At 43.6% G+C, this 19,518-nt stretch overlaps 1 protein-coding gene across 4 annotated transcripts in view; it reads left to right on the forward strand.

Annotated features, from left to right (window-relative positions):
• The window catches only part of EBF2 (EBF transcription factor 2), a 191,344-nt gene that overhangs the window by 143,374 nt on the left and 28,452 nt on the right, over positions 1-19,518 (forward strand). For all 4 annotated transcript variants that reach the window (XM_085632771.1, XM_085632772.1, XM_085632769.1 and 1 more), the window contains exon 7: positions 10,056-10,137. In XM_085632771.1, coding sequence (XP_085488897.1) covers positions 10,056-10,137 — 82 coding nt within the window. The remainder of the gene's footprint in view (positions 1-10,055; positions 10,138-19,518) is intronic.

Genomic DNA, 19,518 nt, shown 5'->3' on the forward strand with positions numbered 1-19,518 from the left:
TAACATGCAGATGCAAATGTTGGAGAAGCAGGGAACCATTAATGCCTGTGCTCATATATGTGGAACTCAGAATAATCCTCGTGTTCTTCTTGTTAGGCGCCACATAATAATATAAATAATAGGCTATTTTTAACAAGAAATTTCTCAATGATTCTTTATATTGTTTTAAAATTTCACACCATTATTACTTTCCTTTTCGGTTCATCTTTTAGCAAAAATCTCTATATAAATTTTAATTCAATTTTTTTTACATATTACACTGTTCCTCAAAACATATAACACTGTACATTTAGTCATTGCACACTCTAACACACTGAAACATACAGGGTAACATAGAACCTATAACACAGAATATATACAACATCAATTCATATATAACAAGACCTAAATGTATATGCAAATGGCACAGTTAGCTTGAATTTTGCACTAGCCCGCGACTGTCTATGCGCACAAACGTGGCACTGTCATTTATAATCTAAGCGGGAAACAGACAGACTTAGAGGGGCCTCGCCTATAGAAACGACCCCTCTTAAATTACTCAGAAAAAAGTGCAATTGAATAAATAATAATTTAAAGGCGCTTGAGGGGGAAGGGGCGTAAGGTCTCGTTGAGAATTTCAGAGGATTTAGCGGTCTCTTTTTTTCTCTCTGTTGTGCTTTTTGTGATGATTGTAATTATCGGCGCAGCGTCAGTGTCGTGCTTCATGTCAAATCAGGCCCCCGGACTTCAGTTATGATTCGCACCGTTGGTGTCAGAATTTCATCTGACGGTGAAACAAAGAGGGCGGTTTTCCTGGGAGGTTTGCGGGAGGCGGGCGGAGGGCCCGCGTTCGTTCGGATAAGGGGCCTAGAAAAGCGGCCACCAGCTAGATAAATGGGCCATTATATGCACGGCCCTAAAATGAAACTCCTTACAACTCAGAACATAATGTTTGATATTTTATGTTGCAATAAATCCACCAAGTCAGGGGGCGTTCATAACAGCCGTTACTATTACCCGACCCGATGGTACTCATTTTTTTGACCTCGGAAGGAGACAGTTTGAGTCGGGCATACCAGGATGCGACTCTGTGCCCAACAAGTTGCCTACAGTTCCTGCACAGGGCAATGCACAGCACTGCTCTGTAGTACTGTCTTCTGAGTGCCACAAAGTGGGACTTTAAAGTGTGACTCACTAGGCCTCAGCTCTCCAGAGTTCTCGGAGCCACAGGATTTTCTGAAAATGTCCCGGTTTCCCCTTTACAGCGCCTGGCGCCATAACTCCCACCCGGCCAGACTTGGATTGATTTTTTTTTTTTAACACTGTAGATTCAAGAGTCCCTTGACACCACACGCCCATTTGCATTAAAATGCCCGCGTTGCTTACGTGCATTGTGCTCGTGCGTTTGAGTAAAAGATGACAGAACAACTATTGACAGACAAATATCCGCCTGCACGTATTCCTCACCCCTTGTTCCGTTCATAGGCGAAGAGGGACACATGATTTCGTCGTGCTGCCAAGTGTCACTCAATTTGAGTGATATTCTTACATTTGGGACCCTAAACTCAGAACTTTGGCACACGTTTGCCTTATTTCAACGGTCAGTGATTTGGGCATGCCACTCATTGGATTTACTGCTGCGTAGAGGCCCGTGGGCGGCACGCAGCGCTTTGTACACTTCTCAGTCCGTAAACTAACTGAACAATGTCTCTCAGGAGCCTTTCCAGCACGCCACAGACGTGTCACTCAGACTGGTGCCAGCTGAAAGGAATGATGGGAACTGTAGTCCTCATTTGTGTGCGTGAATTGGTGGACGAGACCACGGCAGTGTGCACGGTGGAAGCCCCTGATTTACTGTGGGAGGAATCAGCGTGGTGTGTGAAAGGGCGAAACAGTTCACATTGACACGTGTGCACTTAAAATGCTCTTCAGAAGAATAGCAATTGGTGAGATGCGTCAACAGGGGGCACTATGGCAGAATATTGAAGTTGGGAGAGAGAAAAGAGAAAAATGAAGATGAGAATAGTGGTGACAGGTGACTCTGGATGAGAATATTTTGCATAATGTTTGTTGTTTCTTGAATTTTGGGGCTTATGAGGTCTGTCTTGACATCACAGCTGTCTGGAAGGCATATTGTTACGAATTCTTAAAGTAGATATACAGTGGGCTTTGGCTCTCCCCAAAGGGGTTTTTCTCTTATGTCGTACCATTGGCTGTTTGGTTTCACATGCCACCTCCAATGGAGTGCTTGCATTGCAACTGCAGTGAATGTTGGACTATCTGACCATTATAAAAGTACTCTGAATCAGTCTGTATCTCATTGATGCAATGTATACAGAAACCTTCTTTTTGTTTTGTTTTCTCACTGCAGTAGTTTTTTGTAATGTTTTCGCCAGCACTCAAAATGCAGGCCACAGTTATTGGCTTTGTCAATGCATGTTTATGTATTTTGTTTGCACAAGAGGGATGAACATTGAGGACTGGGACCCATTGTGCTGCACACATTTTTCCATGTTAGTGTCCTTGAACTTTTTGCCCTACAGTACCACCTGCATTTTAACAGTTGTAATTCTTACAGCAAAAGAGTTGTTCTTCAAAGAACTGCAGAACTAAAATGTCCCTTACCCACACTCTTGAAGAGTTGCAAATGTTTACCCCTGACGTGCTGTATCAAAGCTGTTCAGCTTGTGGGTGGCTGTCATAATAAAGGTTAGTTAGTCATGATGAATCCATTAGAAGCTAGGCCGAGACCGCCAAACTTATAACATAGTATTTTAAATAGCTGATGGCTGTGCTTGGGATTCATATCATGGTAACAAAAGGTGGAAGGGTCGTAACATGGCTAATGTATGTTGAGCCACCTCAGTAATTCATTCACATGTTGTGAGGCAGTGCTTTTTAACTTGGCAATGGAATGTAAAGTGGTCAGGACTGAGTAAAGCACCCCTAAGATGTGTGGGGCATATTGGTAGAATTTGAGGACCAGACTTGTCCTGTGGGGTGATGTGCATTTGAAAGCACAGAGGCGCCTGGCTTTTTGCCTACCGAATGTCGTTGGATCAGGGATGTCCAGCCGCAGTCCACAATGGCTAAGTGCCATGTCAAGGTTTCAAGATAGCTACGACTATGTAAATGAGGGATACCCACCACAGGTGCAGGAGGGCAGAATCCATTGCTCTCTTTCAGGATAACCAATGTGTTTGTAAGTACATTCCATTTAGATTCATTGTACGTAAGGCTACTTTCTGTGGATATTCTGAAAATCTAGCCTGCATCCATCCTTTGTGGGATTCCCGTGTCCTAGATAAAATTGTGCTGTCGGCCAGTGGCCACCATCTCCTGCCAAACAGCTTGTCTGAGTCTGCAGAGTTGCAGTGCACATGATATACACCCGCCTGTACACTGTTCGAGCTAGGACCCTCCAAGAGCGACTTCCCATGTTCTCTCCTGCTGAGGAGCAAACTGGTGCCAATAACAATAAACATTAATATGATCTTTGCACATTAAAACCGAGTCTTTGACAGCCACTCCTGGGCCTTCACTCTTGACTGCCATTATCTCATGCCTTATATTTGAGGTTGTATTGAGCTGCTATTCCTCTGGGCCATATGCTTTTCCGCCTATTGAAAAATGTGTGTGCAATTGGAGCTGCTGCTCAGCAAAACATTTGTATGGCACCCTTGCACTGTGAGAACAGCGTTTTGGCAAATGCCCCCTTTCTCTGTTTGGTAGACGAAGCCACAGTTCAACAGAATATTTGTGCGCGATCCCTGCACTTTAAAAACAGGCCTAGGCCTTGAGAAGGTCAACTCAACGTAACTCAACGTAAGTCGATTAAACGTGTCTTCAGACACCCTTTGACTGTTGGGAACTGCAGTCCACCTAAAGAGAGATGTACCACCCGTGCTCAGTGGAGATCAAGGACCATCATCGGTGAACCTACCACCCACACAGACAGGATGAGAACAGCAGCTTTGTCTACCATTGCCCTTTCTTTGCAGTGGGAAACCTAGCGCAACAAGAGTCTTGAGCCAGCGATGTGCTGTTAGAACAGATACCTAGTATGTGTCCCTGCCACTCCTGGGCTGTGGAACCACCATCTCCACAAAAGTGGTAACAGACCTGCGCAATAGGAAAAAAAACGTATACAATGTGTCTTGTCCAATGTCCCCACAATGTGATGCAAAGCTTAAAACACTGGCCCTCCTCACCCCTGCACCATTGGACTTACAGCTCATAAAATGTGTTTTGAATCACCCTTGCACAGTGGGAAGCAAGGATTAACAAAACGACTCCGTGCCACCCCTGCATGACGGCAATTGCAGCTCAGCAAAAGTGTTTTGGCTACATCGTCTCAATAGGAATGGAGCTCACAACAAATCTTTTCTGTCCTCCTGGAGCAATGAGAGCTACAACTTAAGAAACGTGTCCTGGGCCTCCCCTGCTTTAAGCTCAACTAAAGTGACCAGAGGTGACCAGTGCCACCTCTGTGAGAGCAAAATAAACTACATGATTTCAATGAGACCATACGACTATAGTCGGCCCCCCAAAACCATGCCATAATGTTCCAGATGACACAGAAATGGGATAATTGCAGATCTCTGCACCTTCGAAGCCCCCTTTGGATCTATCTTATATTGCATCTTGGCCACGAGTCAACCAGCAGATGATCTGAAAACAACAGATGACCCACTTCTTCAGCAAACTTTAGCTATCAAAGACTTATTCATTGTCCCCACTCCCTTTTCCTTGTCTATCTAGTGCTCTGCTGAGCCTATTGGTCATTTCAGTGCATTATAAAAACTATACATAAAATATTACAAACTTAACTCTTTAGATTTTAGAGTTATTCAGGTGTATTGGCTCTGTACATCCAGGAGTTAGCATTGGCCTCGGAATGAGCAGCATCGCAACCCTAAGGGGGTTTGCCATGCTGTGTGACGAAGGTGAAACAGAGGACACTTCCGCGAAGGTGCAGCCTCATGGTATAGCACTGCAACAAGGTACCAAAAGAGCGTGAGGCAACCTCGGAACATTACACGGTCGTAATAAAACCAACCTAACTAGACCCGCTCACAGGATGGGATGAGGCATAAATTTAGAACCAGTTTGTAAAAGGACAGTAGGGCACACTGATGAAGCCACGGGTTAACAAGTGTGTCCTATAGAAAAGCTTCAAATGCATAATGATCTAAACAGTTTATTGAACAGCAAGCGATATAATTCACACACATGTCTGCATTATTATTGAATCACGTGTGACATGGCTAGACCCTACTCCTTCCAGACAGCCCAAACGTGACTCGTCCTCATAACATCAGCTGTCAGACGCCAGTATGAGGGCCAGATTGTAAGCATTACAGGCTCCCACTTTTTTCATGTGACTCCTATCTAAAGTGCAACATTTTGAGTTCAGGTGCACGTCTTCTCGTTGTCTATCACTTCTGGAGTTTTGTGTTACCCGTATGTCTGCCTTCCAGGTTAGGGGATGATACCACTGGAAGAACTCAGACCTTGGTTATGAAGGCTGATGAAGGACTCCAGGCTTTCTTGTCCTGGACCACATGGAATTATCATAGCTTCAGCTGGGATTGATACAGGGGTTAATGTCAAAATATTGAATACAAAAATATCGACTAGCGACAATATACACTGCAAGATATTGTCTTACACAATATTGTCAAGGTGAGCACACACAGAGGAGTGCAGATTTGCTATTCAAAGTTCACACCTACTTACCTTGACGAGATCATTCAGGTGATATTTTTGCAATGTGATATTTGAAGGTTGATTTTGTGGTACCACATGAATACAGGTTAAAGGTCACAATAATCCTCAGATCTTGATCAGTGTACGACCACAATTTGTTTTAGGTGTGTACACAAGGTCTCATAGTTTTCCCCAACACAATGAAGTTTTTTTACCTGCACATTATTAGCATTCACCCTTGCCTCGCATTTATATGATTTTTTCGGTGTAAACTTTTATCTCCCTTTTGCAACCTTTATTAGCTCCAGCCTGGGAGTGTATGGATTTTCTCTACTCCATTTTATTCATTTTGTGGTCATGATACAATGCAGTGGCCGTGCTTTCTGAGACCTAGTGAACAACTAGAAAGGCAGGGCATCATATTGTTGAAGGGCCTACAGAGGCAGAAGACCATATAGAGGCACTAGGGAAAGTCCTTGTGGGCAACAATGGTTCTTTAAGGTTTCTAGGGCATAAGAGTTATTCCCACTCTTTCTCGGGGGTGGTAATAAATGTTAAAGATAAAGTTCAGTTTACAAGCCGTGCTCTACCTAACTGCTGTTGATATGTTTGCCTAAATTGTGTCAAAAAGAAAACTGTGATGTCATTGGTGTTTGGCAAACCACTGAGTCTTCTGGGCCGAGAGAGTGGAAGTGCGAATATGGTATTATAGGTGCAATCACAGTACAACCACTTGAAAATGTAACCGATAGATGTACGACCAAACTTGTACAATGACACAGTGCAGCACAGAGAATAGGCAGATTTAAAAAAGCGTGGTTATTGAACCAGAATGACTCGATATGTCTACTCAGGTTTCTCTACTGCATTCTCAACCCTGATCTCAAAATGTTCACTTGCCAGAGAAAAACTTTTCACCTTGTACTTTGCAACAGACCACTGAGGTACATGCAGCTTGTACACTCTCTACAGCCACAGCAGAGCACCAATCTTTAGAGGCCCTTGCAAGACAAGGCGTTTCACAGCTTTCGGGGCTTCCAACACTACATTGACAAAGAAGAAATCGTCATTGTATGGGTTCGCGCAAGCCACATGTTTACTCTGCGTTTGCGTAGAGATGTAGTGAATAGCAAATGGATCCTTCATAGCTAGAGAAGAGCGATTTACTTTACACGTCCTTTCAAGGCGCTTTTTCACTGCTTTTGAACGGTGATGTTCTAGAATGCTTTTGACAATATCTGCTACCAGAGTGAAACACTTCTGAATATACAGATTTTTCCTATTCTTTTGCTTGGTGATGGTCGTGAAGACTTTTTAAACACTCATATGAAAAGTATTGGCCCATAGGGCAAACCTAAGCAGCAACCATGATGTGCCGCGCTTTCCGTTAGCGAAGCGCCTAGAGATTTGCAGGTTTCACAATTAAAACGCAAAAGTGTGCAAAAGATGTAAGCATAAAAAATATAAAAATTCTGTTTGCCTTTCTGAATATTTTAGGCATTCCATGCTGTGAAGCGTTAGTGTCTGAATCAGAAGAGGAGGAAACATTCTTAATGTCCCGCGGCCCTACGATCTTATTTTCCTTCCTCTCATCCACCATTTTCAAAAAGAAAAAAATATTAATACAGAACAAAATCCTCCCCTCGAATTCTGTATGTTCCTTTTTTTAATCTCAGTTGAAAAAGAAACGAACAGGGCTCGTGGTTTAAAACGAGGTGCGTTTTTTATTTCTCCTCGCTCGACGTTGAACGAGCTTTTCCTTTAAAGTTCTAATTCAAGGCATGAATGTGCGAGTTCTGCTGGGACTTTGGGACTGCGGTAAAAATTTCGTTGTCATAGGAACAGAACGGAACTAGGCCTAGCTCACCTGGGACTTAAACTTACTGCAAAAGCTTTTTTTTTATTTATTGAGGAAACCAACGAGCGACACAAATAAATAAATAACTAAGCCTGGACTGTGCCGACCTCGCGGTTTTTAGGGATTCGATCCCTTTTGTCCTAAGAGAACGTGATTCCCAGAGAAATGTATATTCTTTCTGTTAAATAAAGAGCCCTCTCGTCATTGTGGCACTGATGAATATATCCTTTTTGATAGACAGGGATTTACCTAACTCCCTTCCCTAGACTGGCCACCAAGGTGATAGAAATATTGACCTGCAGGCTTCTTAATGTTTACAAGCTTGGCTATCAAAAGAGTCACAATTGCCAGTGAGTGGGCTCCAATCCAAGAAGTCCTAATATTTGAAGATGCATGGAGGGAGATTTTAGGATTTTTGCAGATTTAGCACAAATGTTGAATATAAATTACCATAAATACAGCAAAGGTGTACAAACTTTAATCTTCTCTTGCCACTAATTAAGAGGTGTATTATCACCGAATTAATCCAACTCAAAGGTACCCATGTCATTGCCTGCAGGAGAGAGAAAAGCATAAGCTGCAGTGGTAATATTCAAACCTTTAGCCTTCATGTTGTACACAGATCCCGACCGAAGGCACCTAACTTAATACACTGCGCCATTGCACCAACAATGGGTATTTTTCATGTACTTTGCTTGTTGCAATAAACTGCACTCATATAAACTCCACTGGCAGATACTACTTTGAGACACTTTGTATCTGTAATGACAGAGAATTACAATATGGGGAATTGTATCGGAAGCAGTATCTTCGCATTTGTAACCAAAGACGGATGTGACATCACTTGACAACTGTTAGGAGTTCCCAGCTGATGTTACAGGTCAGTTGTGAGGGCATCTTGCATTAGAAATGTCAAAGGCGAAGTTAGACTGTAGCTTAGATTTCTTCTAGCTTTATTAATCATGGTTATAATTAATCACGTTGGAAATTACCTGGTAAGAGTGATGTCACTGTAAATCCTGGATATGATTGGATCACAGCTGAATATTCATTGGTTGCATGTGGTGGGGTCACCTGCTAAACTCTGGTGAAGTTGTGGGCTCACCTGTTTTTGATACAGCTGGAGATGATGAGGTCACAGGTGAAGCCTCAATGTAGTTGTGATGTCCTCACGCTGCATTATGCCTGGGTATGATAGTGATGCTACAGCAAAATTGATGTCAGATACTATTGTCAAAGCGGGTAATGATTAAAGCACAGATGACGTTACAGTGCAGTTGTGGTGTCTTCTGGCGTTGTTATAGAATGAGGTGGCCACCAGCACAACTACAGTGATTCCCTTAGCATTGCAGAAGCTCCTTGTAAATCAAGGTATCATACAGTTGTATTGTTGCAAAGCATTGCACAGGAAGGGGGTGAAGAGGTCTTGTGTACAAATGTGACATCATGTACCATGATGGTGGCTGGATGTGAGGGTGTGTGCGGAGAAAAGGTTACGGTTAATCTCAGAATTGTATGCATTTTAAGACATTCTGAAGTCTTTTTTTAAATGACTTCCCTATTTTTTATACATTATTTCTGATGACCCCCAGATCTCTGAATCATTTTTTTAAATGTATCTTTATTTCCAGCATATCATTGTGGGATCTCCAGTAGTCCCACATTGTGCTTGAAATGACTTCAGTATTCCAAGATTATTTTTATGAGTCTCTTGCCACACCTGGACAGTGTTTGTACAGGCTTGGGAATTCCTGCTTTATTTGAATAATTGTGGGGATGGCCCTAGTATTTCAAAAGTGGATATTTAAAAGCTCAATATTTTAGAATTATTTGAAGTTAATCCTATTATTTCTGAAGTAGATTTGCAAAGATTGATCTCTTTTTAGGAGGTTACAATATTCTCAACATATTTTTGGGATTGCCATGGAATTCCTGATGTGTGCGTTTTAGATGCACCCGAATTCCATGAACATTTTTGGGATGGTTATATTTCTGAAATGTAATTGGGATAGCCCCAGTATACCTGTTTTTTTTGTATCACCCTAGTATTGTTTGCAATGACCTCTGTACTGGAGTTGTCCTTACCATGCACAAGATGCTTTTTTGTGACGGCCCCAGTATTCCTAGATTATGTAGGAAGATTCCAGTTTTTTTTTAAAATACCTTGTTGTTCCCAACATATGTTTGGGATGGCTCTAGTGTTTTCATATGTGTGTGTGTGTGTGAGATAGTTCATTCTGGATTATTTTAGGGACCACACCAGTAATCCCAGAGTGCCCCATTATTCTAGGAGCATTTTGGGATGGACACAATATTTCCTGAAGTATATGTTTGATGATACTAGAGTTGCTAGAGAATTTTTGGAGCAGCCTAGAAAATGTCATGTTTTTGCTGTAGCTTCCCTGTGACGCTCTTTAAATTTACTTAATGTGGTTTGCGACAAACACAACTTTTGAGAAGAGAAGGAAAGAGTAACAATGACACAAATCTTCTTTTGGTCTTTTTGCAGATTCTTTTTAAAGTTTTTTCTCAAGTGCAATCAAAATTGTTTGAAAACAGCCGGAAATCCCAGAGATATGCGGCGTTTCCAGGTAAGAACTGTTCTTTTCCTTTCGTATTCACGTTTGTACGTCCTTGCAGTTCTGTTCGTCATCAGAGCATTTTGAAAAGCATAAAGCCTCGGAAAATGTCATTTCTAAGATCCAGCCCTCTCCCAGATTGAGCCAACATGTCAATCAAAAGGCATGGTATTTAGGGTTCTATTGCACTTCCGAAGTTTGACTGCACATTCAAACATCATTTTGAGGATGCTGTGCTGTGTTTGCCAGAAAAGGGTGCTTGAAACACCGTCGGCCGACTGAAGAAAGGGGCAGCATTGCAGAAGACTAAGACCTGCTTGAGATCACAGAGCAGTGATGGTGGACACACGCAATCATTTGCTCACCTTTTTATTCAAAATTGTACATTTGTAACTAATTAGATTCTGTGTGACAAAAAATTATTTTCCTAGTTCTGCTTTTTAAGATTAGTGAAACTCTTAGGACTTTCAATTTTTAGTTTTTTGTTACAACTTTCTCAGGTTGAGGCATAGTTTTCAAAGAATCCCTTTAGTCCCTCGAGGTGCTAAGAGCAGGCAGGGCAGGATAACCCATAATCCCTGTCTAAACCTTGAGATTTGATAACAGGGCGTTGTACGGAGAGCAGTGTGGCAGGGACTAAGGATGACATGTGGCTGACTCTGCCCCAGCCCGCTGCTCGTCCTAGATGCACCAGACACTTGCCATTTCTCCGCTTTCCTACGGGTGCGTCTGCCTCTGGAGGCAGCAGGTGTCAGCGCTGACACCCTTAACCCTGCTTCCGTGCTCTGTTAGCCAAAGGAATAAAAAGCAAATGAAAACCTCATTCGAAAGTGCTCAGGGACCCTTTAAATAAAATGAAATAAATAAGGCAGGCGCGCGGCGCTCCCTGCACTGCAGCCAGGCTCCTGGGACGGTGGCCCAGCTGCTTGGCAGTTAAAGCGGCCTCTGGTTTCAACGCGCTGATGTATGGCCAATACTGGGGCCATAAATAAAGAGGAAAAAAAACACATCACATGCCAAAGTGTGAGGTGTGCATTTGGAAGTCTCTCCTGTAAGGAAGGCCTGCCACTATCTTGCTTTCATTGTGTGCTTATGGGAACAGGAGACTAACTAGGTTTATTTTTGAGGTGCTACATTTTTCGCGTACTGCCTTCAATAAGGGAACAATAAGAAAGGGCATCTGGCACAATGTTGGCTGCTCGTATGACTAGGGTTGCCTGCTGGGTGTCCTGTCCTGATTTTAATCGAATAAATTAATGCATTCTGGGAGTTGTAGTATTGTTTCAGTTCAGTGGAACCAGTTGATTAAACATACATGAAAACAGTGATTTGTGAATGGGAACACCGGTTCTGTAAAAAAAGTGTGCTGTAAGATGAAGCCAGTTGGTAGCCCCAGGAAAGACTCCATGTCAGTGGTCACCAATTCTACAGCCCTTGCCTTTACTCTTGCAAGCCTATGGACTTTGGAAATTGCAGTGCGTAACTGACTGACCAAAGCACCAGATCACCATAGTTTCTATACAGCAAGCAGAGGAATAGAGAAGTGTCTGGTGAAGATCGCACACCCATGGTCACTTTCTAATTAGCATCTCAGATGGCCAAATCTGTTGTCACAGCCTGATGACATCAAAATGTTTGTTCACGCACTGCAAACAACAAGGTCATCAGCATAGGAGTAAGTAGACTATTTCACTGGCGACATTCAACTACTTTTCAGTAGATGAATACATCCACGTCGAATTCAGAAGACTTACATTCGACTGCTGGGTACTATGAAGGGCTCAGAATGACTGTCAGTCTACTGAGATGGATGCTACTGAGCTGGTGTGTGGCTGGCTTTGCTGCTTTAGGCCTTCTGATCCCGCCCTTCTCTTCTGCTTGCCAAATGGTTAGTAAAGCCATTGGTTTGTTGGATTAAAATGTCTAGGAAGGTAGGGATACAGCAGGTTAATGCACTATCCAATCTGGGGTTGACTCTTGTCAAGTAATGCTCTTGGGTTAATGATCCAGGGCTGTGATTGGTGGATAACTTTGAGTTGATTACATAAGAGTTGAGTTTCTACCCCTTTCGCAGGAACCGGCTATGGAAAATAGCTAATGCAGACACAAAATAAATCACAAGAAGGCTGTCTCCTAATACTTAATCTACTTTTTCTTCAAAATATTAAGAAAGAAAGCAAATTACCACCTTCACAACCTTTACAAAATAACACAACACTTCACAACAACAGTCAGAAATCAGACTAACTTGAAATTCTGTGGTGGACTCCATCAGCTCCACCATTTTACTACAACACTAGTATCTTTCAAGTGAGCCATGAGCACGTTCTGCAGCAAATGCAGACATTCTTCGAGTCTAGTGCAGTGTGAGTGCTGCAGCCCGACTCACACGGGCCTCAAGGTAGGGACAGAGGGGGGTAGAAGCTGAACTCATTGCAGTCGGGGACCCCAAAGTCTCAATATAGGGCCAGAAGTGAGCATGCAAACAAAGCTCCTTCGGAGTGTACATCATGGAGAGCAGTAAAAAGCTCCCACATACCAGGCTGCACTGTGAGCGTTGACATAAGGAGCCATCTCACGGCTGTAAAGACATCAAGAATGTAATGGGCTTCACAGATGTGCGGGGACACAGGGAACTCTCCCACTCCGGGAGGAGGTAGGGCTCGGAATTTCAGGGTTCATGTAAATACATACTGAGTGATGTGACCCTTGGAGCTGTTATTTATCTGTTCCTCTTGCTTAGCAACGGCGTACATGTCCTGCCTGCTTTACATTCCTCCAGCAGCCATATGTATGTAACATGTTTCTACTCTACATAGCGTCATCTCAAGTGATTGTAAAGCATTGTGGGTGCAAAATAAAGCCACAAATATATTAAACATCTGTTCTGTCTGTATGTCCTTCTGTTTGCATGACTAGTCACGTGACACATTCTCTTTCAATATCTCTCTGGTTGCACCTAGTCTTCTCTCCGTCTGTCTGTCTATATCAGTCTGCCTAGCTGTTCCAGTATTGAACTCTTCATGGTCCGATAACATCATAGGCAGATATAGGTAGTTAACATCAGAGGTGCTAGTGCCACGCTGCTCTTGTGTGTGCTGCTTGCTGACCCTCTTAAGAGCCCACCTGTGAGATTTGAAGAGTCATTGGTAAAAATATTCATCGCATTCAAAGCCATGGGATGTGGGGGGCAAGAGTGAGACTCTGTCGGAGGTGAAGAACTCCTGCCCGTCGAAAGAGACCGGTGGTGTTTGGAACCTAAGCTCCAACCAGGGAGGCCAAACCTCCCTGGTTGGAACTTGGGTTCCAAACACTCCATGTGCTTGTACACGTGCAAATACCCACAAAACCCACATACAATCAGACCGCACTCTTATATTTATCCACATAAGATTCCAACAGATTCCCCTAGTAGAATCTGTTGGAATCTCGGCGTGAGATGGTTTCAGGTCTGTGCCATGGGTGTATCTATGTTGAGCCAAGGGTCTAGAGCAACCATTGAGTAAGACCAGGCAACATATGTTGAGATAATACACTCTGGAAGCCTAGTTCAAGTCTCTGTAGGCAATACGAGTGCCTGTGCCTGGTCTCTAGCACAACAGGAGCTCCTGTCCTGGAAGCATTCAACCTGTGTCCTCCAAGAAGTTATTGCACCTAGGGAAACATCCTGCCTTGCTCCTCCTCAGCATGTGAGCCCTACAGGTTAATGCCTCTGTCATGGAGATGCATTTAGCTGAGGTCTGAATGTAGAAGCTCCCAGAGGAGAAGAAGGTGTAAGACTCATGCTCCTCTGGGATTCCTAAGGGGCTGGTATCCTCCCAACCCCCTACTTGATTTTGAATCTCCATAACATGCTCTGAATCTGTTGCAAACAGACAAACACACACATGCACACACAAACTCAGCACACGTTCTCTCCCTCTCGTTCACTCTCCCGTATTCTCTCTCCCTCTCATTCTTTGTCTCACTCTCTTACCTTAGGGCTACCCCAACTTTTTACTGGAAGTGCCCTTTCATTACTATCTGCTACAGTCTCCCATCTTCATATCTCGCTGTCTCCTTCACTGCACTTTCCGCCATCTTGCTCTTTTGCTCTCACCTTACGGTACAGCAGCCCACACACCTAAAGTTGTCTACCTGTCATACATTACCGCTTCTTCGGTCAGTGAGGTTAGAGCATTTTTGGGGAAGCTCATTCAATCCACAAGTCTCCTCCTTAATTCCCTCTAAATAGATCCCTCAAACCCTTGCTGTGTCCCTTTGAGACCGCCAAGGTCAAGGACACATTACGCGTTTTGCAAGCTACTGACATAAAGTAACATAACACATCATACCATGACATACTATACAACTCACAAACACACACACACACTCACATGCACACATCAAACTGCCTAAACACTCCCCCAGCCAGCTTGCATTTTTCTGAAAAACTCAATTTTTAAGTCTTGATAAGGCAAGTTGGGCTTTGATTGATGTGTTGATGTGAACGCTGGCCAAATGCATGTAAACAGTTAACAAGATAATGGTGAGAAATGTTGACCTTGATTTGTTTAGCTAAGATGTAAAGATTTTCGAAGGTCAGAGGTCGACCTGTGTAGTGTTTCTTGGAGCCTAACTGTGTCTGACCCCCTAACTCTTGGGCTGGGGCCTGCAGTCTTGGAACAGTGAAGCAAACCAGGGGGGCAGAGCGAGAGAGAGGGAGCGAGGGGCAGGAAATGGAGTGAGGTGTTTCAGGAAGTTGTCAGGAGTTGACGGATTGGTTCCAGATGCAGGAGGGTCAGCCTCCCTGACCCAGGAAATGCTCACTGGGGAAAGGAGTTGGCTTGTGCCAAGGGGAGGGCCTGGGAGCCGGAGACCATGGAGGAATGTGCATTCCACTTCCCCTGCCCTTGTAATACACATTTGTTTAACTCTTACTTACTGGACTATTTTTATAGCTGGCACAGTTTTTCGAGAGAAAGTGCGCTCTCTACCTACACAACATAAACTCTTGCAGCAATAAAACACAATCCCTTCCCCCCTCCCCGACCCCATGAAAGACTATCATAGAAATAGCATAAAGTGCGAGAAAAAAAAGCCAGTATTGTGCAGGCCAACTTTCCCTCTTAAACGAGATTGAACCTCATTTTGGAAATGAAAATGTCCAATTTCAGTTTATTTTCAGTTCTTTCCCTCTTTAAAAAATAATTGCGCCAAAGCCATTTAATTGAGGGGTGTGGCCTTCCCTGCGCCCCCTGTGTTTAATAGGGATCAGAACTCTTGTTAAGGCCTATGCATATAAACTAGGGGTGGAGGTCTTGTGCTCAATAAATATTCTTTGGTGGGGCAGACTCGCCACTCTTACCAATTCTCTGAAATGAAGAGCGGAGCCCTTCTTGAGCCGGTTCTGTTAAATAGGGATAGAAGCACTTTGATGGTGGCTAGGGATTTGGTTCACATCCTTAATTGCACCCATTGTATTTAAGTATGAATTAGAAATAACACTCATTGCCCATAAAACACTCCAGCGAGGTCTTGAAGAAGATCCTCCCAAGCATTTCATTGTCATGCTCGAGTCCTCATTGTCGTCCCACATTAACCCCTTCAGTGCCCTGCCCTTTCCCCCTCCTGTGCCGGGCTTTACATTAGCGGGCGGGGTCCATGACGAGATAGTCTCGTCATGGGCACAGCGCAACCGCGCTCCATGACGAGACTATCTCGTCATGGGCATAGAAGAGGTTAAACTACTATCTCGAGCTTGCCCCAAATTATAGCGAATGTATCACGAGGAGCTGTTGGAGTACGACTTAATGTACTTCATTGTATTTGAATGGGATTCAGAGCAGGCCGATGGTGCCTCAAATTAATTTCAATATAATGTTTATTTATTTTGAGAGTTTTCTATAGCGCAAACTTGACCCGAGATTTTGCATGCCCGTTACAATAAAGACAGAAGCATGTTACCACCAGGATTGATGTTTACATATCATGAGAAGATAATAACCACGTTATGCACATTCAACATAGTGTTGGGGCATGTTTAAAAACATTCCACGGTTGAGTTGGATTCTAACTCTAATTTGTTCCCATATGTTTCAGTGGTGAGTCACACCATGATCTAATATGACCGTAGGCCCCGCTGAAGTACTGAATGGCCAGTTACAATCCTCTACTAGGGATCTTCTTTTGGCATCAATCCCTTTTTGAAGATGAAAAAAGGTCCCAAACAGATATCAGTCGCTATCAACTGTGTTTACCAGACAGTTGTTTGGTGCAGCCGAAGTTGGACACTGAGGAAGCAACATTAATGTTATTGCCACAGACACCATTGCTGAGTCACAGCACCTGATGGCTCCAGCTAACAGAAGGCATTTTCTGAAACTGGTCAGATGGCCGATATAGGGAGTCCAGGGAGTCAGAATCTCAAGCCATTCCATTATGACCTATAGATTGAACAAATTGTTGGAACTGCTCTCGTCCAACCCAATGCTGCTATAGAAAGAATACATGTGGCCACTTACTAGAGTGTGGAGTATAGTTAATACACACAGAACTGTTGCTTCTGAGGTTTTTATGCTGAACAAGCCTGGAGCAGGCTTCTTTAATTATGTGATTTAGTCTTGGTGACATTGCCCAGATACACAGAAACTGATGCCAGATTAGTTAGTCTGTCATTCTCCAGAGAGTTGGTTCTATATTGAGACCATTGTAGGAAACTGCTGTGTGATGCAACCACAAATGGCTATAAGCGGGAACCAGATTACAACAAATGGATTCCAAAAATGTCTTGTTACTATGAGAAAGGGAGTGGCAATATAGAAACAATATAATTTTGCAAGAGCTTCGTAAATTCCTTGCACCATGCCTCCCACAGCACAGAAGGCAATAAATAGATTTTAGTATAACCTTGGTTTCACATGAGCCCTCTTTACAGGTCAGTTGACGTAAATTGCATTAGTGACAGGTAGTTTTGAACTGGTGCTGGAGAATTTTACACAAGTTTTGAACAGATGTTTGTGCTGGCCAAGTGAAAAAACGTATAATTTTTGACTGGTCAGGTAGGGCAAATGTCATTGTTTTGCTTTGGTCTTTAGTGAAACTGTCATTGCAAATCTGGCGGCACCAGTGCAAAACTACCTAGAACCAAGGTAGTTGTCGTCAGGAGTCGCAGCTGCGACCCCCGGCTTGTCTCCTGCACTCTCTTTGTAAACCCTGGCCTCAGAGGTGAAAAGGACAGTGTCAGCAGTAGAAGTTAAACAAGGCTGTAATGAGCCCTGTTGACTTTTCGTGTCCCTCAGCCACATTGTGCATCTCGATGTCTCCTGCAGACCCTGAACATGTGAGCGCTAAATACAAGATAATGAGAGAGAGGAGAGGGGGGAGACTAGAAGGGGAAAATAATGAAAGGAGGAGCAGGAAGACAAAGGTGTGTGTGTGAGAGAGAGAAAGAGAGGGAGAGGGATTAAAGAGACATCAGAGAGAGGTGACAGTCATGGGAGATATACACAGGCATTAAAGAGAGTGAGATAAGTGAGAGATATAGTCGATAGGCACATTAAAAGGTGACAAAGAGACAGCCAAGAGGCAGAGAAAGGAGAGGACCCGTGAGAGGGGATGAATGCATGAGAGCAATGAGATCAAGATTGCTAATACAGAGAGCGAGAGAGATCCTGGCGGTGATAGACAACTGAGCGGCAAAGGGAAGCAGAGAGACAGAGAGAGAAAGAGAGAAAGTGGTGATAAGACAGAGAGGTTAGAAAAGAAACAGCGAGATGCGGGGAGATATGGAGATGATATTGAGACAGGCAGTGAGGAAGAGGAGTGGGAGACAGTCGAAAGAGCGAGCTGAAAAAATAGACAAAACAGGCGAGAAAGTCAGGTGAGAGAGGGAAGCCCTGAGATATAAGGAGAGCAAGGAGAAAACAGTTGAGATAAAGGAGGAGACAGGAGGGGAGAGAAAGTAACAGCAGGAGAGACAAAATAAATGCCAACATATGAGAAAGAGACAGCTACGTCAAAGGTGATTTGGCATCACTTCCTGTGATCTCACTGGGGTAAAATGACACATGATGTAACTTCTGCTACTGCTGGCATTTTGGTGAATTGAAGTCGATGCCTAGAACCAGTGCAAAAGTGCTCTGTCCTGATGCAGTTTACACATGATCTGTCCTCACGACAATGAAATCCCTCCTCACTGTTCACCCTTACCTGGTCAGGATGCAAGGTGCAGAGACTGTATTCAGTTTCTGAGCACTTAGTCTGGAGAGTGCTTGGGCCTCAGAAGGCTTAGAAGAAGACTTGCTCGGGCCAAGCTCCGGGTGGGAAATCCGTGCCGTGTGCAGAAGCACCATCTTGAAAACACAAGAGTCCTGATATGCAGCTGCCTGATCCAGCCACGGTACCGCGCCTCCTTGAAATATGTGCTGAGATTTCCACTTTGGATTTCCTGTAACATCTTGTCATAAATCTTGCGGATGCTGGAAGAACTCAGGTGCATTTCTAGCTTGCGTGGAAGGGGCTGCATGGGCCAGCACAGCATGTGTTTTCATTGTTTCATGGAAACTAATGAAGTCCATGTGAATCCGAGGACTATGTCATGCTGGAATGGTTTGCTTTAGACCTACACCCAAGCACGCAATGACGACATACGCCCGACCTGCAGTGAGCACTTAATGATCACAGGAATGCGAGACACGCAATAACCTTTTAAGCTGAGGCGCAAGTCTTGGGAGGGAACACAACTTATCCTCCAACCCGTCTTCATAAACTGAGATTCTCTCTCAACAAAGGCTCCTGAAAAGTTACACGGGCGCTAAATCTGAGAGTACAGATTTCAGGGAAAAAAGGTTCCGACTGGAAATGTAGCCACACCCATGAGAAGTATTAAAACGATGAGCTACAAATGAAAGACTTACTAAGGGTGCGTTGCCAAATCGAAGTTACACCAGTTGGCCATTGACGAAGAGAAACAAAGTGGTTTGTGTAGCGTCGGTTGAAGAAAACTGCCGAGCCATGCTGATTTTCATTTTCGTGCACAATGCAAGTGTTTGCAGAAGACACAAATTTATTCAGTGTTGTTTTAATACCATCATGTGCCTAAGTTGAAAGGTGTGATTCCTCAGGTGGAGTACACTGATTCTAGGTCGAGTTTATCAAAGGCGCATTTATTGCATCATAAGAATCTAGCCAATGAAGAAGGAAGCATCGAGACTGCAATGACAATGCAATAGACACTGATTGGCTGAAAAAAGCTTACATGTCACCTAATTCTTATGCCTTTCTTAGCACTGTTGCCCTTTTTCTTTTACCCAAGCACACAGACAGCAGAAGCGGGATAGGAAAGACCCTTCACACTGAAAGTGCCACCCAGTATGTAATGTAGGATTTTAAACGCCTGCTTCCCACCTTCGA

This window comes from Triturus cristatus, chromosome 11 (assembly GCF_964204655.1).
Source record: "Triturus cristatus chromosome 11, aTriCri1.1, whole genome shotgun sequence".
NCBI lineage: Eukaryota > Metazoa > Chordata > Amphibia > Caudata > Salamandridae > Triturus > Triturus cristatus.